Raw genomic sequence first — 22755 nt, 5'->3', positions numbered from 1 at the left:
TTTGAACATAAGGCTTTCAAAACAATTTTTTAAAATAAGCTAAATTATCTGTCAGATACACAAAAGGTATGCTGGTGTAAAGAAAAGCCCAGGATTATGTTTTTAAACCTGTTGCATCTAATAGTATGAAGCTACATTGCACCTCCCTCCTTGCCTGGCCTCTGTACTGTCCCAGCCCATGAACAGCTCTATTCCTCTAACCACTCCCATAATGCATTGCAGTGGTGAAGCCAGCGGGCTGTAGGCAGAGGCACATGTAGGAGTTAAAGGCCGGGGAGCAGGTTTGTGGCTAATGACAGGCTTCCTGGGCTACCAGCCGTAGGCTCTGGTCCATACACCCTTCTTCTTGAACTCTGGGGAGTACCTCAGGGACAGCAGGGCAGCTGTGGAGCAAGGAGAGCAGATTTATAACAGAGGAAGGCTGAAAACGTCCCTAAGCTTACCAAACGGTGGGAGTGGCAGAACAGTCCGTTAGAAAAGCACAACACTCTTAGCGTGAGGACAAACAAGTGGCTTACCTCTGGCAGTGATGAGGGACGTCCCCGATAACCCTTCCTTTGGACCTTCGGCTATGCTGAAAAGCCAGTCTATAAACTAAGGAAAAGATACATGGTTACCTTCACTGTTTGGGTTTTTGAAACATTCACCATTCAGTGCATGTTCTGAGCTTGAATCAGAGCTCTTTAAATGATTCTGTGGACCTCATGTTTCATGTCTTTCCACAGAGGGAGTTCACCTCTAACACTAGATATGTACTTTGTTAATAATATGTGGTTCAGCATTTTATTTCATCTGAGTTGACTTTCACTTCTCAAAATGCTATTTTTCGCCTAGATGGGAACTTGCAAAACATCATTACATATTATCACAAGACTGAGCATTTTCATGTGATACTGTGCTTGACACTCCAATGCATGCTTAAGCTTTATTTTTCCTGCTTGAAGCATTTATTTATCATTTTATCATTCATCATTTTATCATTATTTGTCATTTCTGGTTCCAGGTCATTGTCAAGGGTGAAAAGATCAGTAAATCTTCATTACCAGCAGTTGTTTTACGAGAACTACAACTAGCGACAAGTGTCCGTAGCAGAGGAAGTGATCGCTCTGAGGACAGAAACTGAAACAAAAATCAACAACATCAAACCTTACTGCCGAACATATACCTTCTGTGCTTGCCCCTTCCAGGGCTCTTTGGCCAATAGGAGCTGGATGCTGCACGGAAGACCCAGCAGGCATTGCGAAACTGACTCCTCATTGGCTGAGCCGTAAAGGCCGTGCTGCACATTGGGCAGCTCAGAATCCTGCTTCCATGGAAACCAGCGGGCCCAGACTCCCAGGAGCAGAGGCAGGGAGTGATCAGCCCAGGACAGCACAGCCGCACTGAACACTTGCATCAGGAAGTCTGTGGCCTGGACAGGAAACGGAGGCCAGGTTATACAGAGGTCACTTTACCGCAGGCAGCAGGGCTGGTGTGGTAGGATTCAGCTCTATTCCAACATTATGAACCTTCAGGAAACGACAGAGAGGAGGCTTTTCTAGGAATAAAAATCATGGGGAATCTACTGTTCCCTTTAGGTTTTTAATACATACACAATAAATAATCAATTGTCTCACTAACTGCAGATCACAGTCTCTCTTTATTTAAATTTTATTTATTCATTTTTTAAAATTAGGAATACCTAATGCCCCCCCCCCCTTTTCCTCCCTAGTTGGAGGGCTCATGTGTATCACAGAGAAGTCGCTCCTCGCTACAACCCTCGCTGACAATCCAGGAGAGTGCAAATCACATGCTCTCCTCCGAAACACACGATGCCAGCCGCTGCTTCTTTGCATACAGCAGTCTAGACATTGGAAGAAGGAACTTCATGAACATCTTTATACAGGCAGAGTATCAGGGGTCAAACCCTGGCCGACCCACCCACCCCATCCCCAGCAGAAAAAGTTCCACCACTATGGGCTCCCAGTCATCATCGGCTGATGACACGCTCACTATTAAACCTGAGAGGCAGCAAAGCAAAGCAAATACCTTGATCACCAAGCTACTCAGGAGTCTGTATGGATCACAATATCTAAAAAAACTGCACCTGTAGCACATAAGGAGTTAAACATTGTGACATCATAATCCTGTTAGAATTCTGAGAGCCATGACAGACATCAGGCTTGGCTTCAGAGAATATGGCCTATTGCTCCTACAACAGTGCTGATTATACTATATAATTATGTGAGGATTATGTAATTATAGTTTTTCTCTTCTAGGGTTCCAGTGTAAGAGCTGGATGAACCACTCTGGTGGTGTTCAGACACGCAGAATTTTTACCCTCTTTGAAACCATTTCCTACAGGCTGTTACACGCCAAACAACGTTTTGTTTTTTACCAGTTGTCCACCTTGGAATCAATTATAATCTACAGTATATCTGTCTGGGGTTAGCGCAGTTACGCTGAACAGACATCAAATGCGCACCTGAAAGCGCGTTACAATCTGCTTCGGCTGCAGTAAAACAGACCGGGTCTGACATGCCCTCTTTCCCTACAGTACCAGTCAAAAGTTTGGACACACCTACTCATAGAAGGGTTTTTCTTTTCTTTTTTTTTTCCACATTAAGAGAAAAGACATCTAAACTATGAAACAACGCAAAAGGAATTGTACTGTGACCAAAAAGTGATTAAACAAATCAAAACTACCTTATATTTTAGCTTCTTCAAAGTAGCCAAAACTGTTTTTGAAATTATTTTTTTTTTTTGGAGGAAGTTCACATAAAGGCATGAACATCACTATGTGTATATACTAAGTCTTTAGATCAAAATGGCTTTGAATGCAAGTTTCCCATTATCTTAATCAGGTGTTTCCAAACTTCTGCTTAGTACTGTACAGATGATTTTACTATTCCACCCCAGTCAGTGGTGTATTCTTCACCACTCCCACCATCATCGCTAACTTTTTGCAAGCTCTCCTAATCTGCCCTTACAGCTTTGTGATTTTAGCCCTGTCTGTGTAGGAATCCATGCTACATTCTCACATTCTCATCCACGGACCCACCCCAAAAATCTTTGTGGTCTGTGAACAATCATCAGTGAGGTTTCAGGGAGGGCCCAAAGACCTTGTCCGCTCTCAAAGGACCTCTGGCTCATTACCGGAGGGCAACGTGCTTAAATAACCCCACAAGCATGCAGCTACAGGAAGAGGGCAGCTACAGGAAGAGAGCTACAGGAAGAGAATGTGAAGGGACAGTGTTCTCACGTGCGGATACGTTGGAGAATGGGAAATTAAATACCTGTCTGGTGTCTCCACTTTTCACCGGAGTTGTTCCGTAGGCCACGTTCCTGACATGGCCCATTAATTCCAGGACCCATTCCATCCTTTTCATAACACCTGGAAAAGACACCATTGAAAGCACTGACCACTATTCTAACCATGCCAAATGCCAAAATGCCAGACAAATTCAAGCAGCAGATTATTGACATAAAAATGTACTGCACGAAATCAGTAGATTGCTGACACCAAGTCCAACGTTGCAACCAAATCAAGAAATACAGGCGGAACAGACACACCAGCTAGACCAAGTGCATTACCTGCGCACTGATGGCCATGGGAAAGGGGCCCTCTTGTGGAGAAATATTCTAATCTTTCATTCCTCTGTTTATTTGTTAATGGTAACACAATAGATCATTGGTACGTTCATATAAACACATATCCAGATGCATAAAGTGCTTTTTGCCAAGGCTAATTTTCAAAACCTGTCTCCAATTAGTAAATAGTTAAAACAATTACAACCAGGGGTGAAAAACTAAACAAGCAAACATAAGTAAATCACAGTACACACCAGACACAAATATACAAGCATACTAAAAAAGTTTTATTTTTCTCTTAAAAGTTATAAAATGTGGTATCAGTTTATATCATTTAGCAGTAAATTCTATAGACCCATTCCTTTTATACAGAAGGTGTTTCAGTTTGCTACTCAATTACCCCAAAACTCAGTACCTCCATCTACCACTTCTCCATTGGGTTTGACCGCAAGTTTCTTTGTAACATGCAACTTGCAAACAGAAACAGACTGAAATACACAAATTGTTACTATTTTCTGAGAACTGTGTGTCACCTAGCTGATGTTTTCACCTACTAACCAAGTATTTTCCTCTTAGTTTAGTTTCTTGGGGATTGATTATTATTGTTATTGCCTTTATCGTTGTTATTTGGGTTAGTTTGACAGTAGTAGCATGTACAGGGTAGCAGTGTGGTGTATTGTGACAATGGGACAGGGAAGTGGACACCACAGTTGTTTCATATCAGATCTAACCGTGGTGTGTGGCTTACTGCAATCACCACCACATCATGCGCAAGCTGGTGCAAGGACAAATTTCACAACCAGTGAAGTTTCAGAAGAACCAGGCAAGAAGTAAGCGTACTGTGGGCGAGAGGGTGGGTTACGTTTACATTTTACCAAATTAGCAGACACCCTTATCCGGAGTGACTTCAGAGGTCAAAGTACAAAGTTCATTTAGCAAAATAGAAAAGAAACAAAAACAATCTTCAAATAAAGAAATGAAAAAAAAAAAAAATCTTCAACAGTCTTACGGCTCACACCTTTCAGGGTCAATGTGAATAGACCCTGGATTTCCCAGCATTTTTCAGGCACAATCCCTGGCCCTACCCTGCAGGCAGCTGTGAGAAGAGGCGGAGCGCCCCGTTTCCACGGCGCCGTTCTGTGCTGACCTGTGTTCGGGTTGGCGGCCAGCCGGCACTGGTAGAAACTCTGCAGTAGCAGCCAGCCAATCCTCTCCCTCTCCTTTTGACTCGCTCGCAGAGCCGTGGCGATGACATCATTCAGGCCCAGGAGAGGGATCCTGCCCTGGGAGCTCAGGTAGGCCATGATGAAGCCTGTCTTCTCCAAGTTAGCCTGCAGGGGGTGCCAGACAACCATAAAAAACCTAGCTGACTCATCTGTCCGGATGGCAGCATCTCCCTTTCGCTTCCACAACGGCCAATGGAAAAATTATCTAAATTATGACTGTAATTTACCATACAATTAAGTTATTATGCCTGTTTAAGAAAACTTGAAAGCACTTTGTCTTGGATATAGTTGCTTTCCAAATTACTGACAACTAACTAATTCCTACTACTATTAACTTTTCCCAGAGAAGAGACAAAAAAATCAATATCTCCAATAAGAGAATCATGATAATACCATGGTTAAGAAATGACTATTTTTCAGTGAGCAACCCTCTGGGCCTATTAAGCACTTGATATTGGCCGACAACATACTGTACGATATAATGCATTCACTTCAAAAGGGCATACTCTATGACAAACACAGAGCCTCTATCTTAATCACTGAAATCCATACACGTGTATCTGTTTACCTCAGTGACCTGAGTGATTCTGTCAATCTCTGTGTCTGTCATTTCTGACAGACACTTGGCAATCCCAACATAAAGGTCGACTTCACTGTCCTGTCAAAAAGCAATTCACAAAAACCCGTCAGAATAAACAGCAGATATACCACTAAACATTAAAAAATTATTCAAGACATCATTCTGCAGCACTTTGAAATCATACATTGGGCAATTTAAGACATTGAAAAGAATAACTGAAATATAATATAAGCCTGTGCTTTTAAGAGTCAGCACTTGGCCTACATTACATTACATTATTGGTATGTAACAGACACTCTTATCCAGAACGACTTAAATTGATCTGTACATGTTGTCCATCTATACAGCTGGATATTTACTGAGCCAATTCTGGGTTAATTACTTTGCCCAAGGGTACAGCCAGCAACCTTTTGGTTATGAGGCCTGCTCCTTACTACTGTGTTACACCACACTGCCGTCCCAGTCTAAAGCACTGCATGTTCTTCTAAGAGTCAGCACCTGGATGTGGTCCGGCAGGAGGGCAAAGATCTTCTCGGTGGCGGAGCAGAGGACGGACCAGCAGTTTTGAGAGGGGTTGGGGAGCGCCATGGCGTGGAAGAGGCCCTCCAGGATGTCCTGGCAGAGGCTGAGGCGCTGGGGCCTGTTCTCACAGTTAAACTGCTGCACTCCCAGCACCTCCACGAACGTCTGCAGCTTGTCCTCGGAGACGTGCTTCATCCACAGGGAGAGGGAGAGGTGCAGGCGGCCCCTCGTCCGCAGCTGGAGGAGGAAACACCATTGCATCACTTCCTGCTTCCTGCAGAACCAGAGCTAAGCAGCCCTGCTGTGCTACGACAGGAATGTACAGTAATGTATTTGTACTCCAGTTTGAAACAGTCAAAGGTGGCCATTAATGGAATTTTATTATAGCTTTAGATTTATGACTTTTAAACAGCACATCAAGCTTTATCTCTCCATTTCATACTTGGGTCCAGGTCTAAGAGAGGTGCCAATGGCTGAGTCAGATTTTGCGGTTCAGTGACTGGACGTGGCTGTGTGTGTGTGTGTGTGTTTGTGTGTGTGTGCGTGTGAGAGCGCGCGCGCTTCCCCAGTGACTCCCCCACCACACTCACACTCAGACTATGGACCAGAGGAGGGCTCAGCCACATGCCCAGGAAGAGAGATGCATTCTGGGAGGACTGGGACTGTGACATCACCAGCTCTATGCAGAGATGCTGGATCTCTTCACCTGTGGGCAGGGCAGAGACAGACAAGCAGTGACTCTTCCCTTTATCTCGATAATGTGAGGCCCGACAACCCCGCATGCAGATGTTTGCCGCCTAATGACTGGCATTTTTATTGCTTATTTATCTCAAGGTGGCAAAGGATATGCCCCTAAAAGGGCACTTCAAACAAGAAAGTCTGGAGCTGGAACCTGAATTTGAGAAAGACATGCAGAAACATGTATTCAGTGACTATCTGCTGTCTCGATTTTTGGAGAGATGTCAGCATCACACTGAATAAGTGTGTGTGTGTGTGTGTGTGTACATGCATGCATGTGTGCATGTATTACTCTTTAGTTGTAATGGCGAGCTTAGTTGGGCCAAATGGCCTGTTCTTGTCATAATATGTTCATATGTTTTTATGTTCTTATGTATTCATGCATGCATGTGTGTGTTTGTGCACACAAGTATGCATGTGTCTCTGTGCGTGCATGCACGTGTGTGTCTGCATGTGTTCGTGCATGCATGTGTTTATGTGTGCTTGCATGCACGTCAGCATTTCCCTGTTGTTGGACACGCTTGTGCTACACAGCCAGGGCTGGGAGACAGGAGTGTGCAGTACCAAAGTTCAGCCTCATTAAGGGAGAGAGGACGGCACTCCAGTTGATGGGGGGATACTGGAAGCTTGTGCCAACAGCCGAAAGGGGTTCTAGTGCCACCTTCACCAGTCTGGGGTGGGTGAACTCGGGACCTGGGGACAACGAGCGGAACAAGGTGACCACAATGCACAGCAGCCAGCCAGGTGGTCCAATCCAAATACGGCAACAGCACAGCCAACAAACGAGTCCACCTCAAAGGCGATTCCAGAAGCAGGTGTGGAAGAGACTCAACATTCATGCAATATTAGCTTTAGGAAATTTACCAGAAATGCCTGGAAACACCTCCCTACCTACAGGCACAACAGACAAAGAAGCAGTGACTTTCCCCTTTGTCTCGGTGTGTTTCCAGCACACACACATTGCTACGGTGGCTTACGGTGCTTCAGCTGGCTCAAATGTAAATGTAAGCATTTGACTTTCTGTTCATACAGTATCAGTACTCCTGTATACCGCCACTCCCACAGGAAGACATAATACATACTCAGAAGTTAAAATATGAAATAATAATTTGGCAAAAATTCAATGTCAATAATGTGTCATACCACAAACATATAAATGACTGCTGTATTTGTATTAACCAGGTATATAATATGCCTAAATGACAAGTGAATATTTTCAGCCTATACAGCATGGCAAGGCATTGTGGTAAGGACAGTGAACAGCAGAGGTGTGAGATTGTGCCATCGGGATGGTGTGAGATTGGAGAAGCTCCTGTGGAGGAGAGCACCTCTCTTTCCTGCCTCTGTCAGGAAGTCCACCACAGCTCTGATCACACTCCTCTCTGGCAGATAACCGAAGTCTGGGGGAACTGCAAAAGGAAGAGACATTACATTACGTTACATTATACTACTGTTAATTAGCAGACGCTCTTATTGTTATTATATAGGTTACAATTTTTATAAATGTTGTCCATTTATACAGCTGGATATTTACTGAAGCAATTCTGGATTAAGTACCTTGGCCAAGGGTACAGCAGCAGTGCCCCAGAGGGGAATTGAACCAGCGACCTGTAGGTTATGATCCCTGCTCCTTAGCACTATGCTACACTGCCACCCAGGAGACACAGAGAGAGAAGGGCCTACAATTTCAAAGGATCTTGTCTTAGTGTGCTTAGTGTGCTTTCAGAGACACCGAATGGTAACCTACCCAGGCATTCAAACAGGGTTTTGTAGTGACCTCACTGTCCAATGCAAAGAATGGAGTGAAACTACATTAATACGTGATGTGACACAGGCTGGGTGCTCTGAGGGAGAAAGCTTTTAAGGAAGGGTTAAGGATTCAGGCTAAAGGAGAAAAGCTTTTAGGGAAGGGAGAGGGGTTCAATCTTTTACAAAGCTCATTTCAGTGCAGTTTATTTCATTATTGTTGATTTTTTTTATTATTATTGTTGCATAATTGTCCGGAGTGACATACAGAGAGCAGGAGCTAGAGAGAGACAGAGAGAGAGAGAGAGAGAGAGGGAGAGAGACAGAGAGAGAGAGAGAGTAGGAGGTAGAGAAAAATATATAGAGAGAAATAAAGAGAGAGATAGAGGGAGAGGACGAGAGAGCAGGAGGTAGAGAGAGAGATCAGGAGCTAAAGAGGAAGCGCAGGAGTTACAGAGTGAGCGCAGCAGCTAGAGAGAGAGAGACCGCTCTTCGCAGAGAGGGGCCTTGTACTCACCTGTGGTCCTGCTGTGGACTGAGGACAGGTGGGCCAGGTGCAGATGGCCCGCCAGACAGGAGGCGTTAGACTGCAGCCCGATCACACCTGAGAAAGTGATGATCTGAACAGGAGGAGAGGAAGAGAGACTTTAGTGCTGATTCTACAGTCACCATACTCCTGTGCTCAAAAGCAATACAACCCTGATCAACAAAATCAACAGATCTAGACGTCCATGTTCTACCATGCACGACGGCCGCTGTAGTGGAGAATCTTACCTGAGTTACGGCTCTGATGACCTCGTTGAGCCGGGCCTGCTGCTGAGAGGACTGCTCTGATTCACTCTTCAGCTGTAGAGGAGAGGGACCCGTCTGTGTTTGCGTGCCGCCCAACAAGCAGAAACACTCACAAAGCGTAATGCCCCCTGTCTACCGCTCTAAAACCCAGCCGTGGCTACCCTGCTTGGCTCGGCCGAGCTTCGGGTACATGCGTGAGTGACCGCACAAAATCACCCGAGAAACATTCAGTCTGCTGGTGCCTACTACACCAGGTGTTCTTCTGTTCTTTTGCATGTTCCCGGACAAGCAGAAATGAACAAAACAAATGTCTTTGTGGCAAAAATGAGTCAGCCATTACCCTGCACTGGAGACGTCTTTGTGGCTCCAACAGAACAGACCACTCCATTTGAGAGAGACACCCTTAATCATGATTGTACACAAAGCAATTTAAAGGCATGTTAGCATGTACAGAACGGCTATGCTCCTTCATCTCCCAGTCAAAGGCAACAGTGAGCAGAAACCAAAAATCAAGTTTGGACCCTCTTACCAGACTAGCAGGGGACACAGTAGTGGAAAAATATAGCTACACTGCGTGTGTTTTATGCCAGAAACCAATCATTCAGTATACATGCAAGTACTGACAGTATGCAATCTCACAGGATTCTGGCGCATCCAGAAACAACAACAAATGGCCCAATTCTTCACCAGCTCCAACAGAAATATGCGAGGCCACAATATCTGCCACAAAGTATGCAGGCTGGTGCATAAACCTGTGTGAAAAGAACCTATATATCTCAGCACCAGTTTGACAACATTGACATCTGCCACTAGCAGGAGGAGGAGAGGTTATGTGATTGGATGAAACCCAGTGAAATAACTGCCTGGGAGACAAGGAGGAAAAGATTTAATTTCATTGCAAACACCACTGTTCAGGATGGCAGAGATATACTCTGTGCTGCTACATCTTGTGTATTTCTCTTAAACAAAATGCACTTATTTACGCTGTCACCTAGTTTTGGTCACGCTAACTAGTGCTGGTCAAGGGAATCTTACCGTGGTGACATTGTTGCCACCTTGTGGCAAGTCTACAATACTGCAATACTACAGTATCACAATAATTTCAATGTTATTTCTGAAGCAGCAGATGGAGCTGATCCTAAGTTTTAAAATACTCTCAGTTCTGAGTGATTAAATGCCAGGTGCATGCAACACTTACAGCATGCCTGCATGCTTGCACTAAGTGCAAAACTTTCAAGAAAACAACTTTTATTAATTTACCAGGTTTTGCTTCTTAACATTTACAACATGTGGGTGAAGCTCAAGGAATAAAGAGAGCTCCCTGGAGGTTCACACCTCTGCCAGCCAAGAGCACTGCATCTGCTTGTCTCAATGACCTAATAAGTTCTAATAATTAGAACATTAGAACTTATTACATCATTGAGACAAGCAGATGCAGTCCTCCTGGCTACTAATGAATCGGTGATTGTTTACTGAACACTGTCCCTGGCTGACCTCCTGAGTTTCCTCGCTCACCAAAGCTCTTGGGGGTGAGGTTTTTCCCCTATCAGACCGGTAACAGCCAGGCACAGCACCAAAACCAACACAAGACCACGCAACCGGATGGGTGCAACGGCATCCTGGCAGACATGCCACATTCACATTCTCACAGCTGGTCAAACTGCACCCCCTAGTGGTTACAATTTAAAACTACAGTGTAACCAGTACAGCATTTGCCCTGTGAGCGGGGTTGGGATGCGGTGTGCCCGTCCTGGCTTGCAGGGGCTGCTTGTCAGCGTGAGAGAAGGCCTTTGTGTGGGAGGTCTTCCGGTGGTCCGCTAGTGCTAATGATCATTAGTTCATTCACACGGTCCTCTCTTCAGCACTGCCTTAGACCTCGCCCTTTAAATTACATTTACATTACTGTCATTTAGCAGATGCTCTTTTCCAAAGCGACTTACATAGGTTACAAATTTACATGTCGTCCATTTATACAGCTGACTATTTACTGAGGCAATCGTAGGTTAAGTACCTAGCCCAAGAGTACAACATCAACAGCCCAACAGGGAATTGAACCAGCAACGTTTTGGTTACAAGCCCTGCTCCTAACCACAACACCACTCTGCTGTCCTGCTCTCCCCCGTGCCCACCTGCCCAGATCTACACAGCTTGCTCTAAAACCAGCAGCACACCCATGTGGCTCCTCATTCACTTCATTCTCTCACTCTGTGATTTGCACCGGATAAGACTCTGCTAAAGGAATAAACGTAAATCTAAACGGTACATCCTCCACGGTGTGGAGCTTCACTTCAGGGGCATCCGCGTCCCAGCCCTTAACTAAACGGACAAACAGTGTGATTAAGGTCTCTCCCAAAAAAAACAAAAACAAAAAAAACACACACCTACAGGTGGAGTGTGAGCCTCAGTCCTAACCCTGGAGTTCCCTGCAGGCAGGGAACCTCATCGTTTAAAATGTCCAGCTGCCTTCAGAGGTCACACAGTAGGCAATATATAAATAACTCAATCCCAGGTGTGAAGAGTGTGTGTGAGAGAGGGAGAGAGATTGCGTGTGTGCGTGTGTGTGTGTGTGTGTGTGTGTGTGTGTGTGTGTGTTGCTCAGTATATCACTGTCAGGCCTGTAATGTCCGCAGCTGAGAGCAAGGCAGGAGTTGATAAGTGAATCAGGGGGACTCCTCTTCCACAGGCTAACACTGCCTCCTCCTCCCATCCACGGAGCTGTGCAGCGGCTCGCTTGGGCAAATTCAGCGGGATCCCGTGGGGCGGGGAAGAAACCCCCGGTCTCCTATCAACTGCCGGGGCTGGGTGTTTCTATGGCAATGCTTCCTGGCTGCTCTCCAAGCGCACGAGGGGATTTGCATTTAAATGGGAATACGGGGGAAAAGAAATGGACTAACGACCGGTGTCCGGCAACTGGCGTCTCCGGCGGAGGGGGGGTGGGGGGCGGGTGCCGATCGGTGTAATTCACCACACAAAGCCTCCGCTGTCACCGCGGGGGGGGGGGGGTTGGCGTGAGGGTGGGGGCTGCCTTTACAATGCTACCGTTTCTCTCTTTGCGCTCATATCCCATATTTCACAGCATCGCCTGTGCTGCCCGGTGGCTACGCCCACAGATGTGACTACTACCATGTGCACGTTGTGTTCTGAGCTTGAAGATCTTGCGTGCTTCCCCACTGAAGTGTCTGTCTCTGACAGCTGGGACAGCGCGCCCTTTCAGCAAGACCAGGCTCTTTCAAAAGCAGCGCTTCCTTGCGTCTGAGTGACAGTCTACTGACTCATAAGTGTTATGGGGTTTTTTTTTTCCCCCATCAAAATACCTTTCTAGATTTGTTCTCTTAGTTATAAAATCAAGCATATGCAAGCATATACAGTATAAGATATGAGAGACCACAGTGTGCAAGGCTGGAATGGAATCTTTGTTCAAATTCAAACGTACTTCTTTGTTAGTACAATGCTGTGACTGTTGAACGCTAGGTCGCCATGACCTTTGCATCAGAATGTCATACAGTATGTGGAAATTAGCTTGCCTGTGAGTCACAGCGGTAAGTCCATCTATGGGAAACCTAGACTGTGACTGTAGGTAGAAGGTTGAAATCTGACACCGTGGGACCGTAACCACTGGGAGAAGAGCATTCTGAGCATGTCTGGAGCTCCATCACCTGGAGCGAGGGCGTGCAGACACCCTGGACATGTGCAGCGCGGTCCACACGCGTGCGGGAGAGAGAGAGCCTCTATAGGCGTGTCCGCCGGCACGACTCGCCCCGGCCCGGGGTCGTAAATCACGGCCGGCACAGTCTCAGTGAGCCGTTGCACCGCGGGGCTCTGGTGCTGCCGGGCCCACAGACCCGCCAGCCCACCCCACATCTTCTTTAAAGCCCTGCTGGACAACCCCTCGGGCTGCCTCCGGAGCCTGCCCCCCCCAGCCTGCGCCTGTTAAACCCTCACTGCCATTTCTCACACATTCCTGCACGCGACCTCGGCCACAACTCATAACCCCTTCTCACTGCGCTCGGCCCTGTTAAACTGCTCCTGTGCACGGTCTCGGCCATAACTCTTCTCGCCCTTCTGAATACATTCAGGCCTTTTAAACTGTGGTCCGCGGGTGAGTTTGGACAGTCAGAAACATTACATTACATTACATCACATTCATTTAGCAGACACTCTTATCCAGAGCAACTGACATAGGTTACAATTTTCACGTTATCCACCTATACAGCTGCATATTTACTGAGGCAACTGTGTGTTAGGTATCTTGCCCAAGTGTACAGCAGCAGTGACCCAGCAGGGAATCGAACCAGCAAGCCCTGTTCCTTACTGCTATGCCACACTGCCGCCCCGTGCCTTTCCCATTATGCCCTACCTGATGGGAAAAGCACAAAAAAAAGCACAAAAGAACAGTGTACCAGTGTACAGTGAACAACAAGTGAATCCATTTAAGCTGAATGAGCCGCGGTGTCAGAACCCTACCAGCACCTCTCGCCTCTCTACCGACCCCTCGCTACACTGGTTTTACAGCGAGCACGCTGACTGCCGCTTACTGCAGGGCCCCCACGCCAGCGCCCACCAACACACTGAACACACCCCCGGCACACAGGCGCGCGCGGGGGACACAGCGGCGTGTTCAGTGTCTCCCTTCCCTTTTAAGCCCTTCCACACAGCGTCCAGTTCCACTGAGAGAAGCCACACAATCCTGCCCCCCTCCCCCCGGGGACGCTCACACAAGTCAGCCAGCGCAGCTCTCGTTACTGCGACGATGCAGCGCTGCCTACATAATTTAAAGGGGAGGCCAATTACGCAGCTGCTATCTGTGGTGCTGGTGGACAGAAACGCGCTCTGCGGCTCTGAGGCAGGTCCTTTTTTCCCACCCCAGTGTCCGGGAGGCAAATCTGAGCAATTAGCCTTCTCTGCAATGCTGAGTGAGAGCCTTGGAGCAGAGGCAGTTAAAGAGGGGAGCTGAGCTCAGAGCTGCCAAGGGCTGTGCAGGGTGACCATCAAGATTTCCCTGACGCTCACGGCACACTTTCGAGCTTTGAAATGCAGTGTTCGTTTGCATGTCAAAAATACTACAGTGGCACGGATAACATGATGCAGGAGATATTCACAGTTTTTAATTACCAAAAATGGGAACTCTGTGGGCAGCAGTGTGGCATGGTAAGCAGAAGGGTTCGTAACTGAAAGGTTGCTGGTTCAATTCCTCGCTCTGGAACTGCTATTATACCCTTGGCCAATGTACTCAACCCACAACTGACTCATTAAACATCCATCTGCATAAATGGACAAAACTATAACCTACATGTCTGTAAGTCACTGTGGATAAGACCATCTACTAAATGACAATACTGGAATGTAATATGACTAGAATGTAATATGAAAAATTACCAGGCTAAGCCTCAAGCAGATTCTCATAATCATAACCCTGGTATGTTTTGCAAGTAAAATTTAAGCTATGGAATGAAATTAGTTTTATTAAAAACTGAAATGTAATAAAAAAATGATTAGATTTGTGAACGAGAAAGACAAAATATCTCAGATACAAAAATGTAACTAGGTAGCTACTGCATGCATTTCGAGCAGGTCGCTGAAAGGACACGCCCTCGCCTGATGCTGCACCTGTTGGAGGCTGACAGAAAGGGCGCGGGGACCCACCTGAATGAGGGAGCTCTCAGAGCCGACCAGAGACACCAGCCCGCTCACTGCAGCCAGACGCTGCATGGTGGGAGCCCCCTGAAACCAGCAGGACAGCCAGCTCAGCGCACAGCCGTTACACACACACACATTACCAATATACACACACACGCACACATACACACACATTACCAATACACACACACACACACACACACATTACCAATACACACACACACACATGCACACACACACACACACACACGCACACACACGCACACACACATTACCAATACACACACACACACACACACACACACACACACACATTACCAATACACACACACACACTCTCACTCACACACACACACACACACACACACACACACACACACACACACACACACACACACACATACACATGCACGCACACACACACATATGCATGCACATGTACACACGCACACACACACACACACATACACAAAGAAGGCAGAGCCATTACCAACACATACGTACAGAGCACATGCATTCATTGCCAACACACATACAGCCATTACCAACACACTCAGACCCAACCAATACCAATAACATAGAGTTTGAAGGACCAGACTAAAACACATATCATAAATGTGGAGAGCAATCATAAAGAAAGACATTCTGAGGGGGCGGAATGGAAAGTAGCCCAGACTGCACGTACCTCAGCCAGCAGGATTTTGATCCAGGCAGCCAGCAGGCGGGTGTTGAGGTCCTCCGCTTTGCCATGGCCGCAAGTGGACAGGCCATGAACAGTGAGGCCCAGAGCCAGGGCAAAGCCTGGGGTCTGAGGGGCAAGAACACAGCCGATCAACAGAGCTGAAAAGACTGGGCTCAGCCTGGCCTGCTGCATAAGACATGACACGTATTCTGGAACAGAGAGGCACTTTATTCAGGGACAGACTGCAACTGCCCCACTGTCACACAGAAATCACCAACTGAAATTGCAAAGTACACGGAGGGAAGAATATCAAAAACAAAAGCTGACTGACGTTCGTCAATAGTCCTAAGGGTATTTAATATGTATGATCTAATATATGATATAAAAAGGCATATAATAACAAAATGAGTTTCAACCTAGCATAACGGTGTTAGCATCTCTTTGCACCATACACCCAACAAAGGAACACACATCTCCCTGGTACGCGAGCCCCTGTTCAGACCTCGACAGCACTTTGGGGAGAAGGTGCAGCAGCCCTAGACTGAGTGTGCAGTATCTGAACGCTGAGTGAGGTTGTGCTCTCCTGCAGCACAGAAATCGCCCTGGGTACTGCCGTAAAGTAAAGCGTCTGACACAGTGAGCAGCACTGCGTCAGGCTTTCAGCGGCGCGGTCCGCAGCCCTCTCTTTGAAGATATGTACATTAGCGGGAAGTCATTTAAAAGGCGGGGATTAGCGCGATTAGCGGGGTTATTACAGTAATCCCACTGAGGGTGAGCGGCGTAATTGGCGGCTCGAGCAGGCGAGCGGGGGAACCGTGTCGCTAATGCGGGATGGCGGTAATTACCCACCGAGGGGCCGGGGATGCGACGCGGGACGCGCCCTCGTTGTTAGGCGGCGGCAGCCATTTTGAGAAGCGAAAATGCAGCGTGTGCCTCGAACCCGCGCTCACCTGCTGGCTCTCCTCTGTCATCGCCCGCAGCACGGCCATGATCTCCTCCGCCTTGGAGCCGCCGATGACGCCCGTGCTGAAGGCCGACACCCCGGCGCAGGCCACTGAGTAAGCCAGCACCTGGGGAGAGGGAGAGGGAGAGGGAGAGAGAGGGAGAGGGAGAGGGAGAGGGAGAGGGAGAGGGAGAGGGAGAGGGAGAGGGAGAGAGAGGGAGAGGGAGAGGGAGAGGGAGAGGGAGAGGGAGAGAGAGAGAGAGGGAGAGAGAGGGAGAGGGAGAGGGAGAGGGAGAGGGAGAGAGAGGGAAAGGGAGAGGGAGAGAGAGAGAGAGAGGGAGAGGGAGAGGGAGAGGGAGAGGGAGATGGAGAGGGAGAGGGAGAGGGAGAGAGAGGGAAAGGGAGAGGGAGAGGGAGAGAGAGGGAGAGAGAGAGAGGAAGTAGGAGGGAGAAAGATGGAAAGAGAGGGACACAGAGGGAGAGAGGGACGGAGGAAGTGGAAGGGATAAAGAGCAGAAAGAGGGAGAAAAGAAGAGTGGGAGAGAGGAAGTGGGAGGAAGAGAGAGAGGAAGTAAGATGAAGAGAGGGAGAGAGGGAGACAGAGAGAGGAAGTGGGAGGAAGAGAGGGAGAGAGAAAGATGGAGCGTTGGAGGGATAAAGAGTGAGAAAAAGGAAGTAAGAGGGAGAGAGGGAGGGAAAAATGGGGCGTTGGAGGGATAAAGCACTGACAGGCCAGCATCTCAGCCGTTCTGTGCGTGGCTGGACTGTCAGTAGATGGGGAAGCCGCGCCTCGTTACCACGGCGTCAGAGCTCACCTCCTGCAGCATGCGCCCCTGGCCGGCGCTGTCCCCGAGGGCGCTCAGCAGCCTGTCCACCATAAGCGCCACCTGGGCCCGCCGCTCCGCCTGCCCGCTCTGACTCTGGGCCGACAGCACCAGGCCCACTCCCAGAATGCAGCCGGTGCTGAGGTGACACACGACACGAGAGACACACAGACATTACATTACATTACATTATTGTCTGGGATATTTACTGGGGCAATTGTGGGCTGAGTACCTTGCCCAAGGGTACAGCAGTGGTGACCCAGTGGGGAATTGAACCAGCAACATTCCGGTTATGAGCCCCACTCCATACCACTTCCCATCATGCCTCACCTGCGCGGGATCCACCCCGGCCACGAGCGCAGCAAGTTACAAGCCCTGCTCCTTGCCCGCTGTGCTACACTGCCGCCCCCTCAGAGGCAGTGTAGCACTCTGAGCTCTACGGCTTCTCCTCACTGTTACCTCTCATTCAGTTCCAACTGTCGGAGAAGCCGCACGCTATGAACGGCGGGAGAGAGCTCAGTCTTCTGAGGGAGTCCACCCTCACTGCGGCCCTGTGCTCCTGTTCAGCAGACAGCTCTGACAAGCCTACCAGCTTCTCCGTCTGAACGGACTTTTATCAAACGCCACCACGGGAAAGTGTGCTTTAAAAATGACAGTGCTGGGACTGGGTAATAAAAGATCAGCACAAAAAGTACACCGGCATGTTTTATCCCCTCTTATGAGTGGGAATCATTTGTTACTCTTTTTATTAGTGGTGTGGACTATTGTTTGAAGAAGCTTTCTGAATGTGTCTGTTTTATAACCTGCGATATATAACAATGCTAACCATTCTGAGGACATCAGTGTACGTGAACAGTCTCAATTTTCATTCAGCCTGACAGCAATATGACTTAAAAAGCTACTCTGTGGCAGGTTCAGATCTGACATGCAGTGTGAGAGCTGGCAGGTAGGGCAGGGACTGACTTGTACTCCAGACTGGTGTCAAAGCAGCAGGCCTCCAGTGCATTCTGGGAGCTCATTAGCAGCTCAGTCATCTTCAGTCCAGAGATATCACTGTGCCACAGACACAGAGAGACAAGAGTGAACCAGAGTGACAGAGACATCGGTGCACCACAGACTCAGAGACATCACTACATTAGGAGTACAGAAACATCAGCACACCAGAGACACAGACACATCGCTGCACCAGAAACACAGAAAGCCATCACTCCACCCGAGATACAGACAGACATCAGTGCACCAGAGAGAGGGACAAAGGTGTACCAGAGAGACACAGAGAAATCAAAGAACTAGACCCAGAGACATCACTGCCTCAAAGACACAGAGACATCATTGTACCAAATACTGTCAAACACAGGGATCAAACAGGGAAAAACAGAACAACAAAACCGGGAGACAAACAGTGCCCACCTGACTCGCTCCTCCTGCAGGGCGGACAGCACCATGCCCAGGGCGAGGCCTGTGTGGAACTGCACAGCCTGGGACTCGTCGGCGGCCGCCGCCCCGGGCAGCCCTGCCACCAGGGTGGAGAGGATCTCGCCGACGCTGTCCTTGTGGGAGGTGAGGAGCACGGGCACCACGAGGGACAGGGCGAGGGCGGCGCAGGAGCGGGCGATGGCACTGGCCGTGTTCTCCCCGGAGTACGACCTCTGGGGGCGGAGAGACAGCGTGACAACAGGTAAACCCCGCCCCTCCTGCCCCTGCACCTCAGACACGTTCACTGGCCCCGCCCACCACCACTCCAGGGTAACTAATGGCAACAGGCAGCATTACTGAGGCATGGGTGTGATGTATATAAGGTGTGATCTGTAATGGGACTTTCATGGACTGAGACAGGTGAGGACATAACCGAGGATGAAAAGCATTATTACTCATTAAGGTGCAGTGTATATGGTTCAGTTACAGAGCATCATGGTTTATTTCACTGCTACTGTAATGATTAACACTGCAAACAGTGCAGTTTGGTGTGGGTCCAGACTGCTGATATTGTGAAAGAAAACTGATGTTTTTGTTGCTGTTCATTCATTTGTATCTTATTGAATATGACGCCTTTCAAAAATGAAAGGACTAACCGCTGGTGTGTGAGTGCGTGTGTGTGTGGATTGTGCATGTGTGTTTGTGAGTGTATGCTGCGTGTATGTGTGTGCATGTGTCTGTGAGATTGTGCATGACTGTGTGTGTGTAAAAGTATATGTGTGTGTGATTGTGCGTGTGTTCATGTCTGTGTGTGTGTGTGTGTGTGTGAGCGAATGTGCGTGCACATGATTATGCGTGTCTGTGTGTGTGTGTGTGTGTGTGTGTGTGCCTGTGCGTGCGTGAGTAAGGCAGACCCCGCAGGCCTCTTTGCGCTGAGGACACTCACGTGCTGAAACCAGGGGAAGACCTGTCCTCTGGGTCGGTAGCTGCTGCTCACCACACTCAGCAGAGTATCCAGCACCATGGAGAGCCAGTGCTTCGAGGCCAGGATCTCAGGCCCGATCTGCACACAGAACCGGGGAAGAGTTACACCTGCCCAAACCCTGCAGAAACCTAGCACAAATCATACAAAAACTGCAAAAGCAATGCCAATATACAATGATCCCATCTGACTATGAATAGAGATTACGGAGAATGTTTTACGGTTTTCCCCTTCACGCAATGTTGTTTTGAAATCGCCAGCGGCGTAGTAGGCTCATCTCACCACGACAGCCACTTCATTTACGCAGGGGAGCTGAGGCAAGCGCAATGCAACTCAGCCGTGCACTCGCACGAGTTCCACAGCGCGCACACACTGCGGGCTCACTGGAGGACAGTCTCTACCCCGCTGACTTCATCCGCGTAACCTGCACGTGCCTGACGAATCGCACGGTGCCGGAGAGCGGCGAGACGAGGAAACCCTGGCTGACCCTGCCAACCCCTATCCCTGCCATCATGGAATTTGCTCTGCGACTGTGGGATGCCCTTTCACTGTTGGCAGGTGATACGCACAGGTTCAAACCCAGGCCGCAGACCGCGAGCAAACTCCTTGCCGACTGAGCCGCTCGTGAAGCACAGAAACAGGAGATTTATACAGGAGTAATGCTGACGTCACGTAGCTGCGATAGTTCCTGGAATGCTGACACGCACAGGTTGTGCAGGCAGGTCCAGCAGACTCTGCACACTCTCTCACCTCAGGGGCTCCCTCTACATCTGCTGGGAGGTTGCTCTCATACTTGGCCAGCACCGCTGCCAGCCCGCTCAGGGCTAGAATGGAGTTCCCCTGCACGACAGGGCTGTCCCTGCAGGCACAGAGACCGCGTCAGCCGTGAATCACACGCAATGCCGCGGCACAGCAAAGTGGTCCGAATAGTCGAGACACTGGTTCATTCACTCGTGAATCAAGGTTGAATGCAAAGACCCTTCAGTGTTACATCTGCTGTGTTGATATTGATTGTTGCAAATAGCCAAAGAAAAAGCTGCTGGGAGGACTATATACACTGGGGTCCAAAATTATCGGGGCACTCACTTTTTTTTTCTGAAAACCCACAATATTTTTGCTGCATATTCCATCAGACATTGGGAAAGTCATATTTATGTCAATGTCAGCTTCATCTTCTGTGACCATGTTCCAACCTTGTTAGGTATATACAGGCTTCAGTATGAGTGTTCAATTAGGGGGCAGGGCAACATTCAATCAGGCCTAATTGAAGTGATGGTCATTTTTGTTCACTCGTCTGCACTCAATAAGTATGTAGGTACCTTTTAAAATTAAGTTTATGTCATGGAATTGTCAGCTTGTTTGGCAGATTTAATGTCATACATATTATTAAAATGTTGGAAATAAGGGTAGTCATCAGGCAATCATGTGCCAACCACATAAAGAGATGTTTTGAATAGTAGTTTGAATAATAGTTGCCAAAATATGTAACTGTTTTCGCCACACCATAAATTATGTTTAAGTGATAAAACTAATAGCTACATGGACACATCCACACTTAACCACAAAATGCCCAGGTGTCCCAATAATTTTGGACCCTAGTGTAGATTTGCATGTAATAACATTAGTAACTACTCCACTAAATTATACAGTCACCAGCAATATATCATAATTGGGAGTGAAATCTGGATTATTAATCTACCTAGTACAGCTATTTTGACCAAATTTAATGTTGAAACACGTCAGGTGTCAGGTAAATGCAGGAAGGTAAAACTGTGAAATGTGTGAGCTGCATGGGTAAAAATGGGCACAGATTAGCCAATGAGAAGACAGAGAGGGGTGAAGGGGCAGAGACAGAGAGGTGTGGAGGGGGGGTGCAGAGGGATTAGGGGGAGGGGACAAAGGTATATGATGATGAGAACAGAAAGGTGAAGAGGCAGGTAGAGAGAGGTTAGGAGGAGAGGACAGAGAGGTGAAGAGGCAGGTAGAGAGAGATCAGGACGCAGGTACAGGGAAGTGTAGGAGAGAGGACAGAGAGGTGAGGACGCAGGTACAGGGAAGTGTAGGAGAGAGGACAGAGAGGTGAGGACGCAGGTACAGGGAAGTGTAGGGGAGAGGACAGAGAGGTGAGGACGCAGGTACAGGGAAGTGTAGGGGAGAGGACAGAGAGATCAGGACGCAGGTACAGGGAAGTGTAGGAGAGAGGACAGAGAGGTGAGGACGCAGGTACAGGGAAGTGTAGGGGAGAGGACAGAGAGATCAGGACGCAGGTACAGGGAAGTGTAGGAGAGAGGACAGAGAGGTGAGGACGCAGGTACAGGGAAGTGTAGGGGAGAGGACAGAGAGGTGAGGACGCAGGTACAGGGAAGTGTAGGGGAGAGGACAGAGAGGTGAGGACGCAGGTACAGGGAAGTGTAGGGGAGAGGACAGAGAGATCAGGACGCAGGTACAGGGAAGTGTAGGAGAGAGGACAGAGAGGTGAGGACGCAGGTACAGGGAAGTGTAGGAGAGAGGACAGAGAGGTGAGGACGCAGGTACAGGGAAGTGTAGGGGAGAGGACAGAGAGGTGAGGACGCAGGTACAGGGAAGTGTAGGGGAGAGGACAGAGAGGTGAGGACGCAGGTACAGGGAAGTGTAGGGGAGAGGACAGAGAGATCAGGACGCAGGTACAGGGAAGTGTAAGGGAGAGGACAGAGAGGTGAGGAGGTGGTACAGACGGGTGAGGAGGCAGGACTCACTTGGCTGCAGACTTGACAACATCAGTCAGCTGGTCCCTGACCCTGCACAGAGTACAGAGAGACAGAGAGTGGGCTGATTTAGTGCCTGGCGTGAGTTTCATCTCAGAAACTGAGTTTCATCTCCTTACCGCTGTCATTAATGACCCACGGGACCCCTAGGAACCTCCCACCCCCCAGTGCGCACACACGCACTCACTCACTCACTCGCACACAGGCACACACACGCACGCACGCACACACACACACACACACTCTTTTTATCTCCGCCTTATCCCTGTCCGGGATGAGGGGATCCAGGATGCATGCACCTGTGAAAGCAGCGGGCCCTCTTCTCACGTCTCCCCCCCGCCCCCCACCCCACG

The 22755-nt window shown here is 48.5% G+C and overlaps 1 protein-coding gene across 1 annotated transcript in view; it reads right to left on the bottom strand.

Annotated features, from left to right (window-relative positions):
• Positions 1 to 77: 77 nt before the first annotated feature.
• Positions 78 to 22755, bottom strand: part of focad (focadhesin) — a 63589-nt gene continuing 40911 nt past the window's right edge. Inside the window, exons 24-44 of the mRNA XM_036551391.1 lie at positions 22394 to 22435; positions 20409 to 20517; positions 19623 to 19739; positions 18671 to 18909; positions 18224 to 18313; positions 17252 to 17399; positions 16444 to 16563; positions 15497 to 15619; positions 14818 to 14895; positions 9157 to 9228; positions 8900 to 9002; positions 7965 to 8045; positions 7201 to 7329; positions 6489 to 6604; positions 5875 to 6135; positions 5365 to 5454; positions 4718 to 4901; positions 3276 to 3373; positions 1166 to 1411; positions 519 to 594; positions 78 to 383 (exon numbers count right to left, since the gene is read on the bottom strand). Coding sequence (XP_036407284.1) covers positions 310 to 383; positions 519 to 594; positions 1166 to 1411; positions 3276 to 3373; positions 4718 to 4901; positions 5365 to 5454; positions 5875 to 6135; positions 6489 to 6604; positions 7201 to 7329; positions 7965 to 8045; positions 8900 to 9002; positions 9157 to 9228; positions 14818 to 14895; positions 15497 to 15619; positions 16444 to 16563; positions 17252 to 17399; positions 18224 to 18313; positions 18671 to 18909; positions 19623 to 19739; positions 20409 to 20517; positions 22394 to 22435 — 2596 coding nt within the window. The 3' untranslated portion in view covers positions 78 to 309. The remainder of the gene's footprint in view (positions 384 to 518; positions 595 to 1165; positions 1412 to 3275; positions 3374 to 4717; positions 4902 to 5364; positions 5455 to 5874; positions 6136 to 6488; positions 6605 to 7200; positions 7330 to 7964; positions 8046 to 8899; positions 9003 to 9156; positions 9229 to 14817; positions 14896 to 15496; positions 15620 to 16443; positions 16564 to 17251; positions 17400 to 18223; positions 18314 to 18670; positions 18910 to 19622; positions 19740 to 20408; positions 20518 to 22393; positions 22436 to 22755) is intronic.

This window comes from Megalops cyprinoides, chromosome 18 (genome assembly GCF_013368585.1).
Source record: "Megalops cyprinoides isolate fMegCyp1 chromosome 18, fMegCyp1.pri, whole genome shotgun sequence".
In the NCBI taxonomy this organism is placed as follows: domain Eukaryota; kingdom Metazoa; phylum Chordata; class Actinopteri; order Elopiformes; family Megalopidae; genus Megalops; species Megalops cyprinoides.
Note: the sequence above shows the minus strand (reverse complement) of the source record. Positions and strands in the feature narration are given on the sequence as shown.